We start from the raw sequence: 19229 nt of genomic DNA, 5'->3' as shown, positions 1-19229 counted from the left end.
CGCCTTGTGGCACCCCAGGGCCCAACCTAGTCCAGCAGGGCCACCCAATAGCCACTCTGCTCGGATAGGCTACCAGTATGGGGGTCAGTCACACAGGAGACCGGGGAGGGAGGGGGCGTAGGGCTGGAGAAGCCACTCTCTCACCACAGACGTCTTCACCCTCGGTCCGTTCCAGCAGGGTCGCCCCTTCAGCTACTGGCACCGTAGTGGCAGGGCGCTGGAAGAGGGACTTGGCGTGCGGGCAACCCTTGCGCTGGCGGGATGCAGGGGAGCTGGGCTGCCGTGGTCCACCTTGCCTTCTGTGGGGGAGGCAGCAGTGCGGGTGACCGGCACTGGCGCAGCTCGACCCCGGGAAAAACAGAGAGGTCTAGTGCGTCTCTGTTGTCCCTGATGATCTGGAACAAAAAGAAAAGAAAAAAGTAAAAATCTAAATTTAAACAAGGAGAAAACAGCCCTGCAGAGCAGGGAGTGTCTTGCCTCCTTGGACACTAAGCAAAAACTGGCAGTCTCTCTCTCCAGGCTGAGGGTATAGCTGTGGAGGAGGGGCTTAACAGTTTAAACTTAGTGTCACGCCTCCTAGGGAGATGAGCTATACCCAAGGTCTTCTGTGTCCCCCAAGGAAACTGGGCGAGAAATTAGATGTACACAAGGTGCACTCCGGGCACCATTCTACAAATCTGTGAGGAGTCTGTGTGCACGAGCCTAAAGTTCATGTGTAGCTTAATTTTAAATAGGACCTTCCATGGGATTTTTGTTTAAACCCACTAGCAGCGGACCACTCGACAGTCAGAGAAAAGAGATGCTTTCGTAAGATTTTGAGCGAGTCTAGTACTCGCTTACATAGCCTGTTTTCATGAAATTTACCAAATCTTGCAAAAACATCTCCCCTTCTCACTGGCTATGAAGCGGTCTGCTGCGACTGGACAGCGTCACATCCAGGGAGAAGGAGACTGAGGAGAGCTGCGATCTCCTCTTTCCTGTACTGATTGTCCTTAATATCATACGTGGCGCTAAAAAACAAATGGGCACAACGGAGGGGTCCGTCATAAAAAAAATAAAGGTTTAGCATCTGCAGCAAGTGGACTACTTCATAAGGCAGTAGATTAAAACAAATCCCATTAAAGGTCCTTTTATTGAGAATATATGTATTTTACTAATTAAACCCAGACAGTGAAACATGGAGATAACTCGTTGACTTCCAACGGGGATGAATTGTGGGGGCATGCTCTGTGACCTGTGCACAGATGATTCTGCAGGGAGGGAGAGTATATGAGCTGTGACCATCTCCAACTGTGAATAGTGGATCCTGTGTACCAGTCTGTCATCTGTTATTGTAATCATGCCTGTTATTATACTGAGATGGCTGCTGAGAAGTGATCTCTTCAGAACAGGAAATGTCAGCCTATCACGAGGCCCAGTATAAAAATTGCCATTTCTACGCTACTTTCCCGAAAAGGGGGCATGGTGGGGCCAGCGGGACCAGAGAATTCATCTTCATAACAGTTTTCTGACCATAAATTAAATTAAGCACATCCTCCGGCAGCGCAGGATACATCAGAATGGCATAAAATGGTGATCTCTGATAAATTCCAACCTTTATGGATGATATTTCATTTACATGAATACTGGGAAAATGATACTGCCCAAAGCAAGGAATCTATACAGAGTAAATGCAGCACACCTACCTCATCAAAGGACGAGTGTGGCCTGATCACCATCTGGGACTGGTAGTTCCGTACTCGTACATAGTTAGGAGATTCGGGCACCTCAGGATGTTCCACCGCCCTATGAGAGACAACAGAAATGGGAGCTTAACAGAGATTGTATTAGAACAGAAAGAAAACCCTATTATATGGGTAATCACTTTTGACCATGGCTGTGTCTGCTATTGAAGCTTAAGTCCCATGCAAGTGACAAGAGTGGCACCATTTTAGGGGGAGGGGATTTTTTTTTTCCTCTCTCATACAATTCCTAAATACTGTATTTTTTGCCCTATAAGAGGCACTTTTTTGCCGCCCAAAGTGGGGGGGAAGTGTCAGTGCGTCTTATGGGGTGAATACTAATGGTCTATTCCAGACCCCATTATAGTTAAGGGGTATTCCCATCTCAGACAATGGGGGCATATCGCTAGGATATGCCCCCATTGTCTGATAGGTGTGGGTCCCACCTCTGGGACCCGCACCTACAATGAGAACGGAGCGAGGAAATGAACGGAAGGCGCACTGCGCATGCGCAGCCGCTTTCCATTCATTTTTGGGGGGCCGCCGAAAATAGCCGAGCGCTGGCTCAGCTATTTCCGTCTGCCCCATAAAAAAGAATGGGAGCAGGGACTGCGTGTGCGTGGTGTACTCCCATTCTCTTCTAAGAGAGCAGCACTTGGTGGTGGACGGACCCCGGGAAATCTGGGGTCCTCCAGCCACAGCTCTCCCCGCTCCGTCCTAGTTGTAGGTGCGGGTCCAAGCGGTGGACCCGCACGTATCAGACAATGGGTGCATATCCTAGCGATATGCTCCCATTGTCTGAGATGGCAATACCCCTTTAATGTGTCCGGCAGGAATCTGGCAGTGCCAGATCTGGGTAATTCCAGCAGGCTGTTCCGACAGAGAATACACGCTGCAAATGTGAAACTAGCCTAACGGTCATTTTTTGCTGTGTTAGCCAATTAAACTAAAGGTTTGTATCAAAGTTCATTTTAGGACTAAACTTCAAGTGCATTCGCAGAATTAATACTGATAAATACAATGGTGACAATATAATTACCGAGACACCAGAACCATGAGGTTGTTCTCCTGGTCAACGTGATACTTTCGGACGTAAACATAATCCCGGGAATACATTGGATACTGTGAAGGGGGTGAAAATTAAAATGTTACTGATTGGAGATGGCATAGGGAAACAAATCAATGTACATATATAACCATTGTGGCCGGTGGGCGACCTCAACTTCCATATCTCTATATATAGTGAGCTGGAGGGCTTCAGCTGTTCAGTTATGAAGCCAGATGGCAAGAGAAGCTTTCATTACACAGCATAGACATTTCAAGAACAACTGTAACAAGATTATAGAAAGCTTAATGTTTTATCAATTAAATATACTACATCCAGATTTTTTTTACTGTATATACACACACACACTATATACACTAACTATATAGTTAGGGATATTTGGCTTGTAGGTGAAATATCAGTATGAACCTAAAATGCCCTCTAACCTTTACAGGTGAACTTCATGTGACCTTCTCTAAACTATTGAATGCACATGTCCAACTGTTCTGTTTCAGTACTTTTTGCACAACTTGCTGTTCTCTAACAAGGAGCTTAATGGCAAAAATCACAACAGGTGTTTAATCCATGAATCACCCAATACATTTCCTGGTTCAATTAGAATTGGTATTTAAAGGGAGTCTGTCATCAGCATTTCACTTTTTTAACCCTTACCATAGCTCTCTAGCATGCTTACAGTTAATAAAAACATTACCACTAGCATCAATCCTGGACAAAACCGTCAAAAATGATTTTTGTAACATATGCAAATGAGGGCTCGCAAGTGCCCAGAGGCGGCGTTACCCTCATAGGTGCCCTGCTAGCTCAGCCTTGTCATTGCGTCCCCCCGCCCCTTCCTTCCCTCCGCCTGCCCATCCTTTCCCTCTGACCACCCATCTACTAACTTGTTATTCCGCCGCGATACCGCGCCTGCGCACTCAGTCAGTCGGCCGGCGCATGTGCACTGCGATGCCCATTTCTTGTACGGCATCACAGTAATTAATGCGCATGCGCCGATGGACCGCCTCCTTTGTTGCGTTTTTGCGTCGTTAGCCGGGGCATGCGCAATAGTCGCAGAAAGGCATAGAAGTGGATGTCCTTTGGCCGCATCCCACACTAATGACCCACAATGCCCTGCGGAAACGGATGATGAATACTACACAACTCCAGACACATTTTAGGGAGGTGAGAGACACCCAAGTGTAACATCAGACCATGGAAAACTGTTTACATCAGCGTGGTCTGCAGAATTCGCAATAACGCCTGTACAAGCATCATAGACACCTGTTCAGGCCATTTTACTCTCTGGAAAAAGACTCATGCGCATTTTTACCTGTTTTTTTTCTAGTAAGGAGTGCTGTATCAGAAGCTGCCAGGTTCGGCACACATGAAGCCCCGCCCCTCTCCCAAAAAGAGCCACCTTTGAAGGACATCTCTCTCACCAGGAGCAGCTCCAGACTACATTGTGGTTACAGGACCTGTGGTGATGTCACATCATGTGATCAGCCATGTGTGTGGGAGGAGTTAGGGGAACACAGGCTCCGTGTAGGACTGTGCTGGTGGAGAACGCAGAGGTCATTTATGTATGGAAGGTGTGCAGGGCTATGTCAGTGTAACCAGTCTATTGTACAGTTTTCTGTGTGTAATGTGCACACAGTAGGTCTATCTGTGTAATGGACATGTGGTGGCGCCGCGTATGGCAGCGTTGGGTGGGCGCCGTGTATGGCAGCAGTGGTCTTCTATTTAGTGTAGGATAAATGTAAAATGGGAGACTAGCAATGGATTCCCTACAGAAATATCAGACCCATAACGTTATGTGGGCCTATGCATTATATATGTGAATTACCGCAAAATTCTTACTCCTTCTCAGCTAGAAATACTCCTCAAAATTGTTAAGGAGTATTTTTACTCTTCTGGAAAAAATGTAGTGCGACCTCTGGTGGTCTGCATACTAGATGACCTGCAAGGGTACCTGATCACAGGCGTCATCGTCTTGCATAGGCCAAGGAGCATCTACTCTGGACGAGGGACCAGTTGGTCTCAGTGCTGTCCACTGATAAAAGTTGATTCAAGCTGAGCAGAAATGATGGCCGCCAACGATGTTGGAGACGTCAAGGAGAGCCCTATGCATCAGCCACTTGTCACCAGACGAGTCTATGGTGGTGGTGTTACAGTGCGGGCAGGTGTGTCTAGTCAATACAGAACTGCCCTACACTTTGTGAATGGTGCAGTGACAAGCCCATACTACTTGAATAATATCACTAATCCACTCATTGTGCCTCTGCATGAACACAGGCCTAATTTCATCTTCATGGAGGACAATGCGGCAGCTCATCGAGGTCACATCATTAGGAAAAGGCTGCTGGAGACTGGGGGACCTCATATGGAGTGACCTGCATTTTCTCTAGACCTGAATCCCATTGTTTCAATAAATTGTTTGAGATGAGGAAATCACCATTGCTGCGTCTACTTAAATGCCCTACTTTCATGATATAATATCACTGTAGCAGGAACTTTTTAAGTTTTCCATAAACTTCACCCGAAAGCCAAATATCCTTAACTTTTTGTGAGCAGTGTATCCATTACCGTCATTACACATGCAAGAAAAACGACCTCAACATAAAGCAACAAAATGTAATATCCCTCAGGTTCAGTCATGGTCAGAAGGATCAAATATGGATGCGCTTTAGATAACATTTCTACAATTTGTCCTCTTTTTCTGTTCGCATTGTAGTCAGACTTGTCCCTTTTTATCCATATTGGTTCCATATTTTTGCTGAAGTAGTAATTTTTATTATGATTTCTGTAATGTTACTGGAGTAAAGTAATAAAAAAGGGACACGCAAATATGGAAGGTGCTTTTCTTTTTTAAATTTAACATATTCACTTCTAAGGGTGAAAACACAACCAAATTGGATCTGGGGGAACATGCTGCATATTGAAAAAATGCCATACGCATATAAAAACATATTAGGTGTATAAAATTATTTCAAGTAAAAGATAAATAAAAATGAAATAGGAATCCATAATACACAATTGTGTATTCTGGTGTTTAGCTTCAGGGAGTATGTATTGGAGATCCATGGATATGCCATAAATGTCTGACAGGTGGGGATCCTACCGCCGGGAGTTGGAGAAAGCCTGCACTTCTGTTTTTGTTAACTCCTATACACAATAATGGAGCATGCACGTCCACCCTTCCCCTCTTCTCTCACCCCTCGGCTTCTCATCCACAATAGGAGACAAAGGATCAATGCTCTCTCACAAGTGAGAGTCTTAAGAAAACTGGACAGGGAAGATGACTGGCAGGACTGAAGGAATACTTTGGCCATTCCTTATGGCCATATTAGGCTTTTAAGAATTTTTCACCTTGAGGATCACAGTAGAAGAGCATCTCTCTGGAGGACCTAACACTTCACCCATTACACAGGCAGTCCAATGGACATCATGCAATGCTCCTTTCCCCCTGTAGTAGCGGTGCAGGGGAATTACACATTTGGTTTCAGTGAAGAGTACAACTAGTTATTGCGGGTCAACTTGTGATCAGCTCATTCTGGGGGAGGACTACTTCAAAAGAAAAGGGATTGTAGAAACCCGACAACCCCTTTAATCATAATCCACAAATTGAATGATAAGGGACAGACAGGCACGTAATAGAAGACTTACAGGGAAATGAGTGACCCAGTGAATCACTTCGGATCCAGAGACCACGTCTCTCTCAATCACTTCCAGTTTAATGACCAGTGCGTCCCACTTCTTCCGGTACTCTGTGTCCAGCTGCGGGCGAAATACAGAACGTTAAAGCTCTAGAACACAACGATCAGGAACATGACACATACATGAACGGAGGAAACCGTACCTGGACGTTAAAGAACTGACGAGGAGTGACATCCTTGTAGGAGCCAAACACTGAGGGCAGAAAACAGAGATGGATATCAATAAAACGGGAAGGCCACAGAAAGTAAGAACAGACACGGTATGCTGCTCAGTTAACCCCCGCGGCTTCATAAGGAACGGTGTAGGTTTCAATTAGCTAAGTATTGGAGGTAATAAATGAAAAATGTGTTCATAATTCATTTGGTAGGAACCTGTTGAGGTGAGTTTAAAATCGACCTCAGGTCCAAATCTAAAATTTGACTATATGACATGTGTATAGTTAACATACTTGGTGCCCTCCGTTACTCTCATGCTACCTACCCTGTTGTATTATTTTCAAGATGGCTGCCATTGTTTCAGACTAAGACACACCACCTCCTCTGCCCTCCGGTGGACACCGCAGACGTCCATGTGCATTTGAGGGCAGTAAGATGAGGACAGTGGTGGCCATGACGAAAGGAATCTGTTAAGTGACCAGAATGGATGCAGTGTGGGAGAAAGGAAGGGCACGTAGTCAAATTTTAGATTTGGATTAGAGGGTCGCTTTAAGACCTATAGGGAACAGACCCAAAAGATCAGATGGAGCTGGTGACGGGGAGCTCTTCAGGCCGGGTGGTACGGGGTTGGATGTAGGGCTGGGAGATTGATCAAATTAACTTGATTCATTCAACCTCTTAAGAGTTTTTGTCCAGAGGGCTGTATCAGTGAAGACTGTATAGTGTGTTCAGTTCCTGCCGCCCTTGCCATTAACCCCGACGTGGGTGACAGGGACTGAAGAGACCCAGTGCAGGCTGCACTGATACAGCTGGGCTCTCACTGGATCATCAACCGTGGCATTAAGGCATCTAAGTAAGGATCTCCCTGTCACCATTAGCCCGCTGGGAATGCAATCGCACACAGATGTTCACCAGTGCATTATAAAAGTGGTTGCCCAGTGAACACCATATAAAAATTTAAAAAAAAAATTTTTTTTGCTAGCCCACACCCAGATTAACTAGTGAAAATGCGCCAATAGGCAGTTTTACACTTTTTTTCCAGAAATTTTAACACCATGTCTGACAAGGATTAAAACTACACCAACTTATATGCGGTATAAACGTAACCTATTTTTGGTGCACAGATACACTTTTTGAAGCAGGGAGAGAATTTGGGGCGCACAACCGCACAGACAAGATTCTAGCATAAATCCGGTGCAGGATCCAGACGGCAGATTTTTTAGCTCTACTGAGGAGAAGAGTGGCGGTCAGAGCTCACGGGCACCAGCGATGTGATCTTCTGACAGGTGTCTGGAAATGAAAAACCTCTCTATGCATTAATAATAACCCATAGGCTAGATAATGACACTTTACCCAAACCAAAAAAGGCACTAGGGAATGCTAGCGAATATAAGTATCTAAAAATAATCTTTATTAAACTAATTAGACATGATTTAAAACTAGATACAGACAAACCCATGGCTGAGACGCCCCTAGCTAGGTAAGTCACCCCAAAAAAAATCTGTGTTGGAGTATATCCTATAAACCCCCCCCCCCAATACTGCTACTGTTATCTATAGTGGCAAAGATGCGCAACTGGTAGGTATCAAATAAACTACCCTAACGATTAATAATGAATCGTCTATAGAAGGTCCCAGACAATAATGCAGCGCCACGACTATAATACACGAGTGATATCAAGTGTTGTTTTGCCTCAAAGGTGTCAGATGATTGAGGCGCCATCCTAGCAGCGACTTCTCATGTCCGTAGGTACGTCAGAGACTATTAATGCGATTACAGCAGATATTCTTAACCCAAGGCTATGGGGGGGGGGCGATGAGTTGAGTTGCACTCTCGGCACCATTGTTCAGTTACAACTACGCACCGGAGACTGGGAAGTATTAATGAGGTGGGACACCGAGGCTGCAAAACACTTGATATCACTCGTGTATTATAGTCGTGGAGCTGCATTAGTGTCTGCGACCTTCTATAGACGATTCATTATCAATTGTTAAGGTAGTTTATTTGATACCTACCAGTTGCGCATCTTTGCCACTATAGATAACAGTATTGGGGGGGGTTTATAGGATATACTCCAACACTGTTTTTTTGGGGTGACTTACCTAGCTAGGGGCGTCTCAGCCATGTGTTTGTCTGTATCTCATTTTACATCATGTCTGTCTCTTCCAAATGGACTTATCATGTATACTTGTAATTAATGTAATAAAGATTATTTTTAGATACTTATGTATCTGGATATGTCCACCCGTTCATTTCCCCTTTAAGTTGTAATTTTTCAGAAGCATTTGTTTCCTGGTTCTTGGGAGGTGTCGGCTCTAGATTACAATCACAACGACTTAACCAGATTCACTCTCTAATGTCGCTATAAGAAGAGCAACTATGTCTACTGCCTAAGGCTAGTTTCACACTAGCGGCTTTCTTTTCCGGCATCGAGTTCCATCCTAGGGGCTCTATACCGGAAAAACAAGATTTTTGTATAACTTACCAGTAAAATCTCTTTCTCGCTCTTCCTTGGGGGACATAGGAACTCTTGGGTATAGCTTATCTCCATAGGAGGCGTGACACTAAGTAAAAGACTGTTAAGCCCCTCCTCCAGCAGCTATACCCTCAGCCTGGAGAGAGAGACTTCCCGTTATGTGCCCAAGTAGTGAAAGACAAAGGCAAGGAGTAACCAAACCAATACCAACAAGTCAGGAAAAAAAAAAACACCCGTAGGGCAAGCAAAAAACAATGGGTGGGCGCTGTGTCCCCCAAGGAAGAGCGAGAAAGAGATTTTACTGGTAAGTTATACAAAAATCTCGTTTTCTCGCCCAATTCCTTGGGGGACACAGGAACTCTTGGGACGTTCAAAAGCAGTCCACAAACAGGGAGGGACCACAACCCAAGGCGAACCAAGCACCCTAGACATTAAGGCACCGCCGCCTGCAAGACCAAGCAGGCCCAAAGCAGCATCCGCCGAGGCATAAGTGTTCACCCTGTAAAACTTGGTGAACGTGTGCAAAGAAGACCAGGTGGCCGCCTTGCACAGCTGTTCAGCCGAGGCACGATTACGCTGAGCCCAGGAAGCCCCGACCGCTCTGGTAGAATGAGCGGTAACACCAAAGGGCGGTTCCCTGCCCCGAGCACGGTAAGCCTCAACGATAGCCATCTTGAGGAAGCGGGCAACAACCACCTTAGACGCCGCCAGCCCCCTGCGCGGACCCTCCGGAATCACAAACAGAGAATCCGAGCGTCGAAAGGGTCTGGTCACATCCAGGTAGATCCTGAGAGCCCGAACAACATCCAGACGGTGAAGTTCCCGCTCCCGGGGATGCGACGGGGACGGACACAGAGAAGGAAGGACAATATCCTCATTCAGGTGAAAGGCGGACACCACCTTTGGAAGAAAATCCGGAACAGGGCGGAGAACCACCTTGTCCTGGTGAAAAACCAAGAAGGGCTCCACGCAAGAAAGAGCCGCCAACTCAGACACACGCCGAAGAGACGTGATAGCGACGAGAAAGAAAACTTTGCAAGACAACAAGCGAGGGGAAACCTTGCGCAGAGGCTCGAAAGGGGAAGATTGGAGAGCCGTCAGTACAACGTTAAGATCCCAAACAGGAACGGAAGGGCGATGGGGGGAGCACAGTGAGCAACCCCCTGAAGAAAGGTCTTAACTGGACCGAGCGGAGCCAGAGGGCGCTGAAAAAGGACCGAAAGAGCCGAAATCTGACCCTTCAGGGTACTGAGACCCAAGCCCAGATCCAGACCAGACTGCAAAAAGGATAAAACCGTAGGAAGGGAAAACCGCAGAGGAGGGACCCTCAAGGCCTCGCAGAAGGCCAAATAGGCCCGCCAGGTACGGTAATAAATCCTGGACGAGGCCGGTTTACGCGCACGAATCATGGTACGGACCACGTCAGCAGAAAACCCCCGCCGCGTCAGGACCGCGGTTTCAATAGCCACGCCGCTAAACGTAGCGACCCTAAATGCTGGTGGAAGATCGGCCCCTGAGAGAGGAGGTCTTCTCTGAGAGGCAGAGGCAAGGGAGCGTCTGCCAGAAGCAACATAAGGTCGGCGTACCAAGGACGACGCGGCCAGTCGGGGGCTATCAGGATTGCTGGCGTGCCCTCCGCCGCAATCTTCCGAAGGACCCGTGGAAGAAGAGGCAGGGGCGGAAACACGTAGAGGAGCGAAAACTCCGTCCAGGGGAGGACGAGCGCGTCCGCGCCGTAAGCGTCCGGATCCTTGGCCCTGGCCACGTAGGTGGGAAGTTTGTTGTTGAATCTGGAGGCCATGAGATCCACGTCCGGACGACCCCAACGGAGACAAAGAGACTCGAAGACGTCAGGGTGCAGAGACCACTCCCCCGGGTCGATCGTCGTCCGGCTGAGGAAATCCGCCGCCCAATTGTCCAACCCCCGGGATGTAAATGGCCGAAAGGGCCGGAACATGAACCTCCGCCCAGCGAAGGATCAGAGACACCTCCCTCATCGCCGCCGCGCTGCGAGTGCCCCCCTGGTGATTTATGTACGCCACAGCCGTGGCATTGTCCGATTGGACCCGAACAGGGCGACCCTGAAGCAGCGAAGTCCAGTGTCGGAGCGAGAGGAGGATGGCCCTCAGCTCCAGAACATTGATCAGCAGTCTGGACTCCGATGGAGACCAAGTGCCCTGGACGGACCGAGGAGGAAACACTCCCCCCCAACCCCGCAGACTGGCATCGGTGGTAATCACCAGCCAAGTCATTGGCAGGAAAGACTTCCCCTGGAGAGGGGTCCGCAGCCACCAGAGGAGAGAGGAACGAACCTGGGGGGAAAGGGGAAAATGCCGATCCAGACTCTCCTGGGACTTGTCCCAGGTGGACAGAATGGCCGTCTGAAAGGTGCGGGAGTGGTACTGTGCGTAAGTAATCGCCTCGAAGCAGGACACCATCTGTCCCAGGACCCGCATGCTGAACCGGAAAGAAGGACGGCGGTGGGACAGAAGGCTCTGAACCGACCGATGGAGGAGCAGGCGCTTTTCCAACGGAAGCCGAACCACCGCTGAATCCGTATCCAGCAGCATCCCCAGAAAGACCAATTGCCGGGAAGGAACAAGAGAGGATTTGGGTAGGTTGATAACCCAACCGAACCGGCGCAAGGTTTGCAGCGAGAGATCCACACTGGCGGAAGTCAGTGACAGAGAAGGCGCCTTGATTAGGAGGTCGTCCAGATACGGAAGTAGAAAAACTCCCCTGGAACGAAGTAAGGCGAGGACCGGGGCAAGGACCTTTGTGAAAACACGAGGGGCCGTCGCCAGCCCGAAGGGAAGGGCAACGAACTGGTAGTGGTCGGACCCCACTGCAAAACGCAGAAAGCACTGATGACACCGTGCGATTGGAATATGAAGGTAGGCGTCCTAGATGTCGATGGAGGCCAGGAACTCCCCCTGTTCCAGAGAGGCCACCACCGACCTGAGAGACTCCATCCGGAATCGCTGAAGACGAAGGAAGCGGTTCAGTCGTTTTAGATCCAGAATGGGACGCACCGAACCTTCCTTCTTGGGGACCACAAAAAGGTTCGAATAGAACCCCTTGAACCTGTCTCCCATAGGAACCGGGACAATGACTCCTTTGTCCAGAAGGGTGTGAACGGCAGCAAAGAAATCGGCCGCCCCTCGGGAATCCTGGGGAACCCGAGAACGAAAGAACCGAACTGGGGGAAGGGACGCAAACTCGAGTTTGTACCCGGAAGACACAACCTCGAGGGCCCAGGCGTCGGAGACGTGCGCCTGCCAGAAGTTCCTGAACAGGAGGAGACGTCCCCCCACCCGGGTGGATGGGGGCGCACCTTCAGGCGGGGGCCTGCTTGGTCGCGGGAGCGCGAGCAGGTTGTGATTTGCGCCAGGAGGGCTGGGTCTGAAAAAAGGGTTTTTTACGCCTGTCCTGGACTGGGTTAGCGGACGGACCCGAAGCGGTGCGAGGAGCGGGAGCCCTACGAGAAGACCTGAAGCGGGAGAAGGTGGGACGACCACGAGTGGAGCTCCTAGCCTTAGATTGGGGAAGATGGGTACTCTTCCCCCCCGTGGCTTCAGAGATGATTTCATCCAAACGGGTCCCGAACAAACGAGAACCAGAGAAGGGAAGGCTAGTAAGAGACCGCTTTGACGCGGCGTCCGCCGACCAAACCTTTAACCAAAGCTCCCTCCTAGCCGAAACGGCCAGGACAGACGAACGGGCAATGAGAGCCCCCGCATCCAGGGATGCTTCACATACAAATTTACCAGCCTGAACGATAAGTTGAGCCAGAGCACGGAGGTCTTGAATAGGGACGTCGGATTCAAGCTCCAGATCCAGCTGAGACGCCCACTCTGAAACCGCTTTTCCAGCCCAAGCGGAGGCAAAGACTGGCCTAAGAGTGGACCCGGAGGCCGAAAAGATACCCTTTGTAAGGGCCTCTATACGGCGATCCTCAGTGGATTGTAAGGAAGAACCATCTGCGACGGGAATAGCCGTGCTCTTGGACAAACGGGCCACAGGGGGGTCGACCTTAGGAGGTGACGCCCAGTTTGTAATGCAATCCGCCGGGAACGGATAACAAACATCTAACTTTTTCGGCGGGGTAAAACGTGCATCAGGACGGGCCCAGGCCTTAGAAACCACTGACGAAAAGTCAGCATGGAGGGGAAAAACCGCAGACGCCTGCTTCTGGCGAAAAAAGGAAACACTGGTTTTTTCAGGATCAGGAGGATCATCGTGAATCTTAAAGGTATCACGGATATTGTTTATAAGATGGCCCACGGCGGAAGCCAGCTTTGAAGGCAGTGCCGAATCCATATCCCAATCGGAATCAACCAGCTCCCCTTCAGAGGGCAAATCCTGCAATGAGGAAGGACCCGACTGAGAACGCACCCTTGGGGGAGATACCGAAGCATCCGAGGATGACCGGTGATCCGCCCTTGACCGCTTCTGGGATTGACGGGCTCTGGAGGAGTCGCCTGCAGAGAGAGAGAGACTCAGACGGGTCGGCTAAGACAGCGGACCCGGAGGGCCCAGCAGGGGAATCATCCGGCTGCGACAAGGGCAACACATCTGCAAGTCGGCCCACAACGCTAGTGAGACTAACCACAGCCTGGGAGAGGGATCTAGCCCAGTCAGGGGGATCCAAGAGGCCAGGGGGTGACAACAGATGGCGGACCCTGCGATGGGTCTTTGCAAAGCGAGCAATGCGGGTCAGACTGCCCTTGAGGAAGGGGCGCCTTACATGCGGTGCAGGTATGATACCAAGGTCCCACAGGCACTAAGGGGTCAGACATGTTGGTAGGAGCAATATAAAAAAACTGCGTCCAGGCCAGGGGGCTGCAGTGGAGGAAAGGGTCAACAGTCCTACCAGGTCACAGAGGAAGCAGAACGGCAGCGGCAGCAGCAGCAGCAGAAGAACGGCGGCGGCAACCAGAGCAAAGGTCCGTCCTGCAGTGAGAATCACAGAAGCACGCAGGCACGAGAGGAGGCGGGACTAGTGAGGCGCGGGAAGAAGGACGTCCGGCCCCTGACTGAAGACCAAGCAGGACGCGGCAACGAAAACTCCGCCCCCCGCCGGAAAACATTTTCGCGCGCGCGATTCAAGTCCCGCATCCGAACCACCACATGTCTCCCAATGTCCCCCGCCGCAGCGGAAGCGAGAGGTAGGAAGCCGAAAGGAGGACAGGGGTAGGCGTCCTGTAGAACAACGGCCCTGCGCGAACAGCGGTCGCATATACCCGGCCGCTCCTAACAACCCTCCCCCATGAGCGCCGCTCAGTACTGACAGGGCACCAGGCCGCCCCAGAATCGGAGCAACGAGGCCAGCAGAAAAACGGGGGAGCACAGAACGGAACGGAGGGGAGGAAGGGAAGGGAGGGGGAGCGGAACGGCTGCACTAGCCACCTCACCATGCGATGTCTTCACCCTCTTGTCCATCCAGCTGGGGACGCCCCTTCAGCCACTGGCACAGAAGTGACAGTAGCTGGAGAGGGGCTTGCAGGTGGGCGACCCAGTGCTGGCGGGATGCAGGGGAGCATGAGCTGCCCTGGTCCTCCTTTTCTTCTGTGGGGGAGGCAGCAGGGCGGATAACCGGCCCTGGCGCAGCTCAACCCCGGGAAAACAGAGAAGTCTACTGCGACTATGTTGTCCCTGTGGAAAAAAATCAAGTGAAAAAAATAAAATAAAAAATTAAAATCTTCGCAAAGACAACTCTGCAGTGCAGAGAGTGTCTTGCCTCCTTGACACTAAGCAAAAAACTGGAAGTCTCTCTCTCCAGGCTGAGGGTATAGCTGCTGGAGGAGGGGCTTAACAGTCTTTTACTTAGTGTCACGCCTCCTATGGAGATAAGCTATACCCAAGAGTTCCTGTGTCCCCCAAGGAATTGGGCGAGAAAGAGCTGATCAGTATCATCCCCATGCAATCTGAATGGAGAGAAATCAGTACAGGATGCATCAAGATGTCTTCAGTTCAGTCTTTTTGACCGATCAGGCAAAAAAAGATAAAACCGCAGCATGCTAAGGTTTTATCTCCGGCCAATAAACGGAACACTTGCCTAGATGCCGGATCCGGGCTTCCGGTCTGCGCAGACCGAAAAAAAAAGGTGAAAAAATAAATGCCGGAACAGTTTTGCCGGATGACACCGGAAAGACGGATCCGGCATTTCAATGCATTTTTCTGACCGATCAGGATCCTGATCAGTCTTACAAATGCCATCAGTTGGCATACGTTTTGCCGAATCCGGCAGGCAGTTCCAGCGACGGAACTGCTTGCCGTATCACTCTGCCGCAAGTGTCAAAGTAGCCTAATCTGTCACATGACTTGACTGAGCCGTCATCCATAAGGTGAAAGGGATTGGGTTTAAATAAAAGAAGTCACATTATTATAAGAAAGGAATTAGTATTGAAGGAATGTCCGCTCTCCAAGCTTTAATGCGGGCCAGGATTTTAACTTAAAAAAAAGAAAGCCACTTGCCTGTTCGCCGGTGCTCCATGCTCAGGGTCCTGTCCCCACTGCTTCCGATCCTCTGTGGACCTAATGTGGAGTCCTCTCCATCGTCATGTGCACTGCTGAAGCCAATCACTGGACTCAGTATTGACATTCCGCTTGGGGACAAGTCACTACTGGGGCCAGTGAATGGTAGCAGCAGCGCACATAACCACAGATGGGAACGCCATATATCTGGTCCACAGAGGACCAGAAGCAGTGGGGTCGGAACCCTCAGCAAATATGAACAGGCGAGTGGCTCTCTGTTTTGTTTTAAACACATTTCAAACCTTAAATTTAGCCAGGAGGGTGGGGTGGGGTCATACAACCCCCTTAAAGCTCCTAAAATTTTGTCTAGAGTTATTTTGCTACTCAAAAAAAAAAAAAAAAAATAATAATTTCAAAACAGAATGCATTCTTTTTCATATGACATGATTTTATGGAAGCTATGCCTATGTCGGCTGGAGTCTTGAACTCCTGGCAGGACCACCCTTGAGAAATAAATTTAGAAAAAGGCTCCAGAATAACAGAGATCCAACATCTGCAAAGGCATAAAAAGGTTGAAGGCGGCGTGTGCTTCCACAACTGGTGCCATGGTGCAAAAAGGCTGCAGATGGACAGTGATGCCTGGCCGTAGGGACCTCCTGTTCCACTGGATCGAGTTCACTGACCAGTCCAGATAACGTAGATGCATCTGCGCTCCAACGTCTCTTACGTAATATGGTTTTTCACAAGGTTGCCTTGAAACTTTAATGGGTGTCACTCATTTCTAGTGACTATAAGATGAGATGTAGATCAGCACTAGTGACGCACACTACACAGACCTGTGACATGGGCACCACAAGCATAGTCAGAACAGCAGCCAGCCAAGGCGAGAGGACCTGGCAACACACCCAGTCATAACACAGAGACATCTACAAGATGGCTACGTGTGCACTGCAAACCTGTGGTGATAATCTGACAAGTGCCCCTCACCTCGGTACCAATACAGGTGAGTCCCCTCGATGGGTCGCCTCCACAACCGAAAGTGCTTTCTATCCACCACCAGCTCCCAGCCTTCTTCACCGCTGTCAAATCCTGGAGTCTTCCCCTGAGATACACGACAGGCAAGCTGCACGCGTTTCATCTCCTCAGCCGGACTGCAGAAAAAAAATTAAAAATGATCAATACCAGTGAAGTCAAGAGAAAAAAATAAAAAAAGAGCACGTGGAGGAACGCAGACAAAACACGGGGAGAACATACAAACGCCAGGCACGTGTAATCCTTGGTTGGATTTGAAGTAAGGACCTCAGCGCCTATAATGGAGTTTTCACTGAAGAGCGCATATCCCAAAACCGTACCTAGATATTGACGGCAGATGCTTAGCCCGGCAACGTGTGATCACTGAGCCGATCAGTTCTGTAAAGGGGCTGCCCATCCTTCACCCAGGCACAGCGTCTCATCCGTACAAGCAGCGGCGCCCAGCACTGCAGCCCCAAGGATAGGACAAAACCCCTTGAATATGGCCAAAATCTTTTGATGCCATCTACTAAGATTTTTTTCCTTTTTGACCCATACTTTTACCCACGATAAGTGGTGTCAGAACTGACTGCAAAATCCACCCCTCCTCCACACACGTGCCCGTCTATGGCGGCATCCAAATTAAACAAGTGGCCACACCGTCACCACTCCTGTTATCGCACGCCTGGGCAAAACTCATGGGTTATTTCTACACAGGGATAAGGATAAGGGGATGCCTGGTAAACACGGCTCCATTACAAAAGGCTCATACAGATTAAAACCTAACCTGCCCGATCGGTTTCTCCCCCCCCCATGACAGACGTACGATTGTCCCCACTGACGGAAGAACCCCCCTGAAGGAACAGTCGACAGAAGTCTAATGGCAGAGGGCAAAGTGTGCACTAGAACCAGCTTAAAGGGCAGGTTCACTTTGATACGCCACTTACAGCTCATGTAGATACACTAAGTACTGCATTCATTATACTCCAGAGCTGCAGTCACAATGCTGCTTATGGTCAGTGCAAACGGTCAACAGCCCTATTAGTAGGCCCATGCTACTGTAATCCAGTAGGATAGTTAGGTCCGATCTCTCTGCATTCCGCCACTGCCTGAAGCAAGCATGTTGCCGTCCAACCCTATTATAGTGAATAGGGACGGCGGGTGTCCGGTAGCGACATGCGGTACCCCTGACGGATCAGCCTGCCAGAGATTAGTAACGCTAGCCTTAGTTTGTCCCGAGACTACCATTTGTGCATGCAGGATGGTAAGAGATTTCAGCTCTGAAGCCTGCAGAATTGTGAATGCAGCTAAGAACTACAGTACAGGCTGTTTCACTGGTCCCAATGGCACCCCAGACATCACTTCCCGTAACGGGGTCTGTTCAGTTTTAATTTGTCTGTGAAGGTTCTCATTTATCCAGGTCATGGTATATATGTGTAAAGAATAAATCAAGGCAACTGGACGTACTGTAGAGAACGAGTGAAACGTTTTCAAGAAATCTACAGTACGTCCAGTTGCCTTGATTTATTTTTAACAGATAGTTTTAATTTGGGTCGCAGGTTTTTTGGGGGTTTTTTTTGTTTTTGTTTTTTAGGAGCTGCAGGTGGGATTTTTTGTGCAATTTTTTTGATGGATTCTGCAAAGGCGCAGATGTGAACAAGCCCCAGACAGGGGAGGGAAAAAACTGAAACCCCACAAAGGCCGGACACATGAGCGCTGTCATCAGACCATGTGCACGGCATGTCCTTGACAATGAATGGACTACAAGCCCAGCATGCTCTGCCATCCTCCAGCTGCTGGGAGTTGTAGTCAGAGCAGTGACCAGTTCCTCTCACCTGAGGATCTCTTCCTCCCGCACACGCTCCTCTTCCCATAGAAAGGCCCCTGTGAGCGCAGCCAGCAGCCGGCCCGTCCGCCCCGGCCTGCTCCTGTAGCGCAGGCCCCGGATAAGAGCCCTGGCGCTCCGTTCTCCATAGCGCTGCTGTGCCCTCCCGTAGTGGCACACAGGAGGCAGGCGGCAGCGGAACCATGCCACGATCCCCGCCGACACACCGCGGACCACCTGCTGCCACATCCCGAAGCCGCAGCGCCCAGAGCCCGCCTGCAGCACGCCAGACACCCTGAGGCCCGAGCCAGACCTTCCTACACCGCGATTGGTCGTCGGCTCCCGCGCCGCTTCGCTGATTGGAGGGAAGTGCTGTCAATCACCGCTGACTTCTTACGTCACCAAGTGCAACCCTGATCAAGGGCAATGGAGATGAGCGGATAACGTGACCCGGCCATGTGACCAAGGACTTTAATTGGACGGCGCCTCGTGCTCCGGGAAGTAGAAGAAAGGCACGTCCTGTGGCAGAGCTGTCAGTGACTAGCTGGCGAAATGTGCACCGTTATAGGGTCCCCCAGTACCTTCTGAGAGCCAGCCATAGAGCCCCCATAGGTACCAGCCAGTGTCCTCACAGTGCCCCTGCCATAGAGCCCACATAAGTACCAGCCAGTGTCCTCACAGTGCCCCAACCATAGAGTCCCCATAAGTACCAGCCAGTGTTTCAACCACAGATTCCCCATAAGTACCAGCCAGTATCCTCACAGTGCCCCAGCCACAGCATCCCCATAAGTTTTACCAGCCAGAG

The 19229-nt window shown here is 49.8% G+C and overlaps 1 protein-coding gene across 1 annotated transcript in view; it reads right to left on the bottom strand.

Annotated features, from left to right (window-relative positions):
• STARD7 (StAR related lipid transfer domain containing 7) overlaps positions 1–18756 on the bottom strand; it is a 35720-nt gene extending 16964 nt beyond the window's left edge. The window contains exons 1-6 of the mRNA XM_044279249.1: positions 18435–18756; positions 16576–16739; positions 6623–6672; positions 6430–6540; positions 2761–2843; positions 1686–1785 (exon numbers count right to left, since the gene is read on the bottom strand). Of these exons, the coding sequence (XP_044135184.1) occupies positions 1686–1785; positions 2761–2843; positions 6430–6540; positions 6623–6672; positions 16576–16739; positions 18435–18673 (747 nt within the window). The 5' untranslated portion in view covers positions 18674–18756. The remainder of the gene's footprint in view (positions 1–1685; positions 1786–2760; positions 2844–6429; positions 6541–6622; positions 6673–16575; positions 16740–18434) is intronic.
• Positions 18757–19229: the final 473 nt, after the last annotated feature.

The sequence above is a fragment of the Bufo gargarizans genome, chromosome 2 (assembly GCF_014858855.1).
Source record: "Bufo gargarizans isolate SCDJY-AF-19 chromosome 2, ASM1485885v1, whole genome shotgun sequence".
NCBI classification, from domain to species: domain Eukaryota; kingdom Metazoa; phylum Chordata; class Amphibia; order Anura; family Bufonidae; genus Bufo; species Bufo gargarizans.
This window is presented reverse-complemented; position numbering and strand designations above follow the sequence as displayed.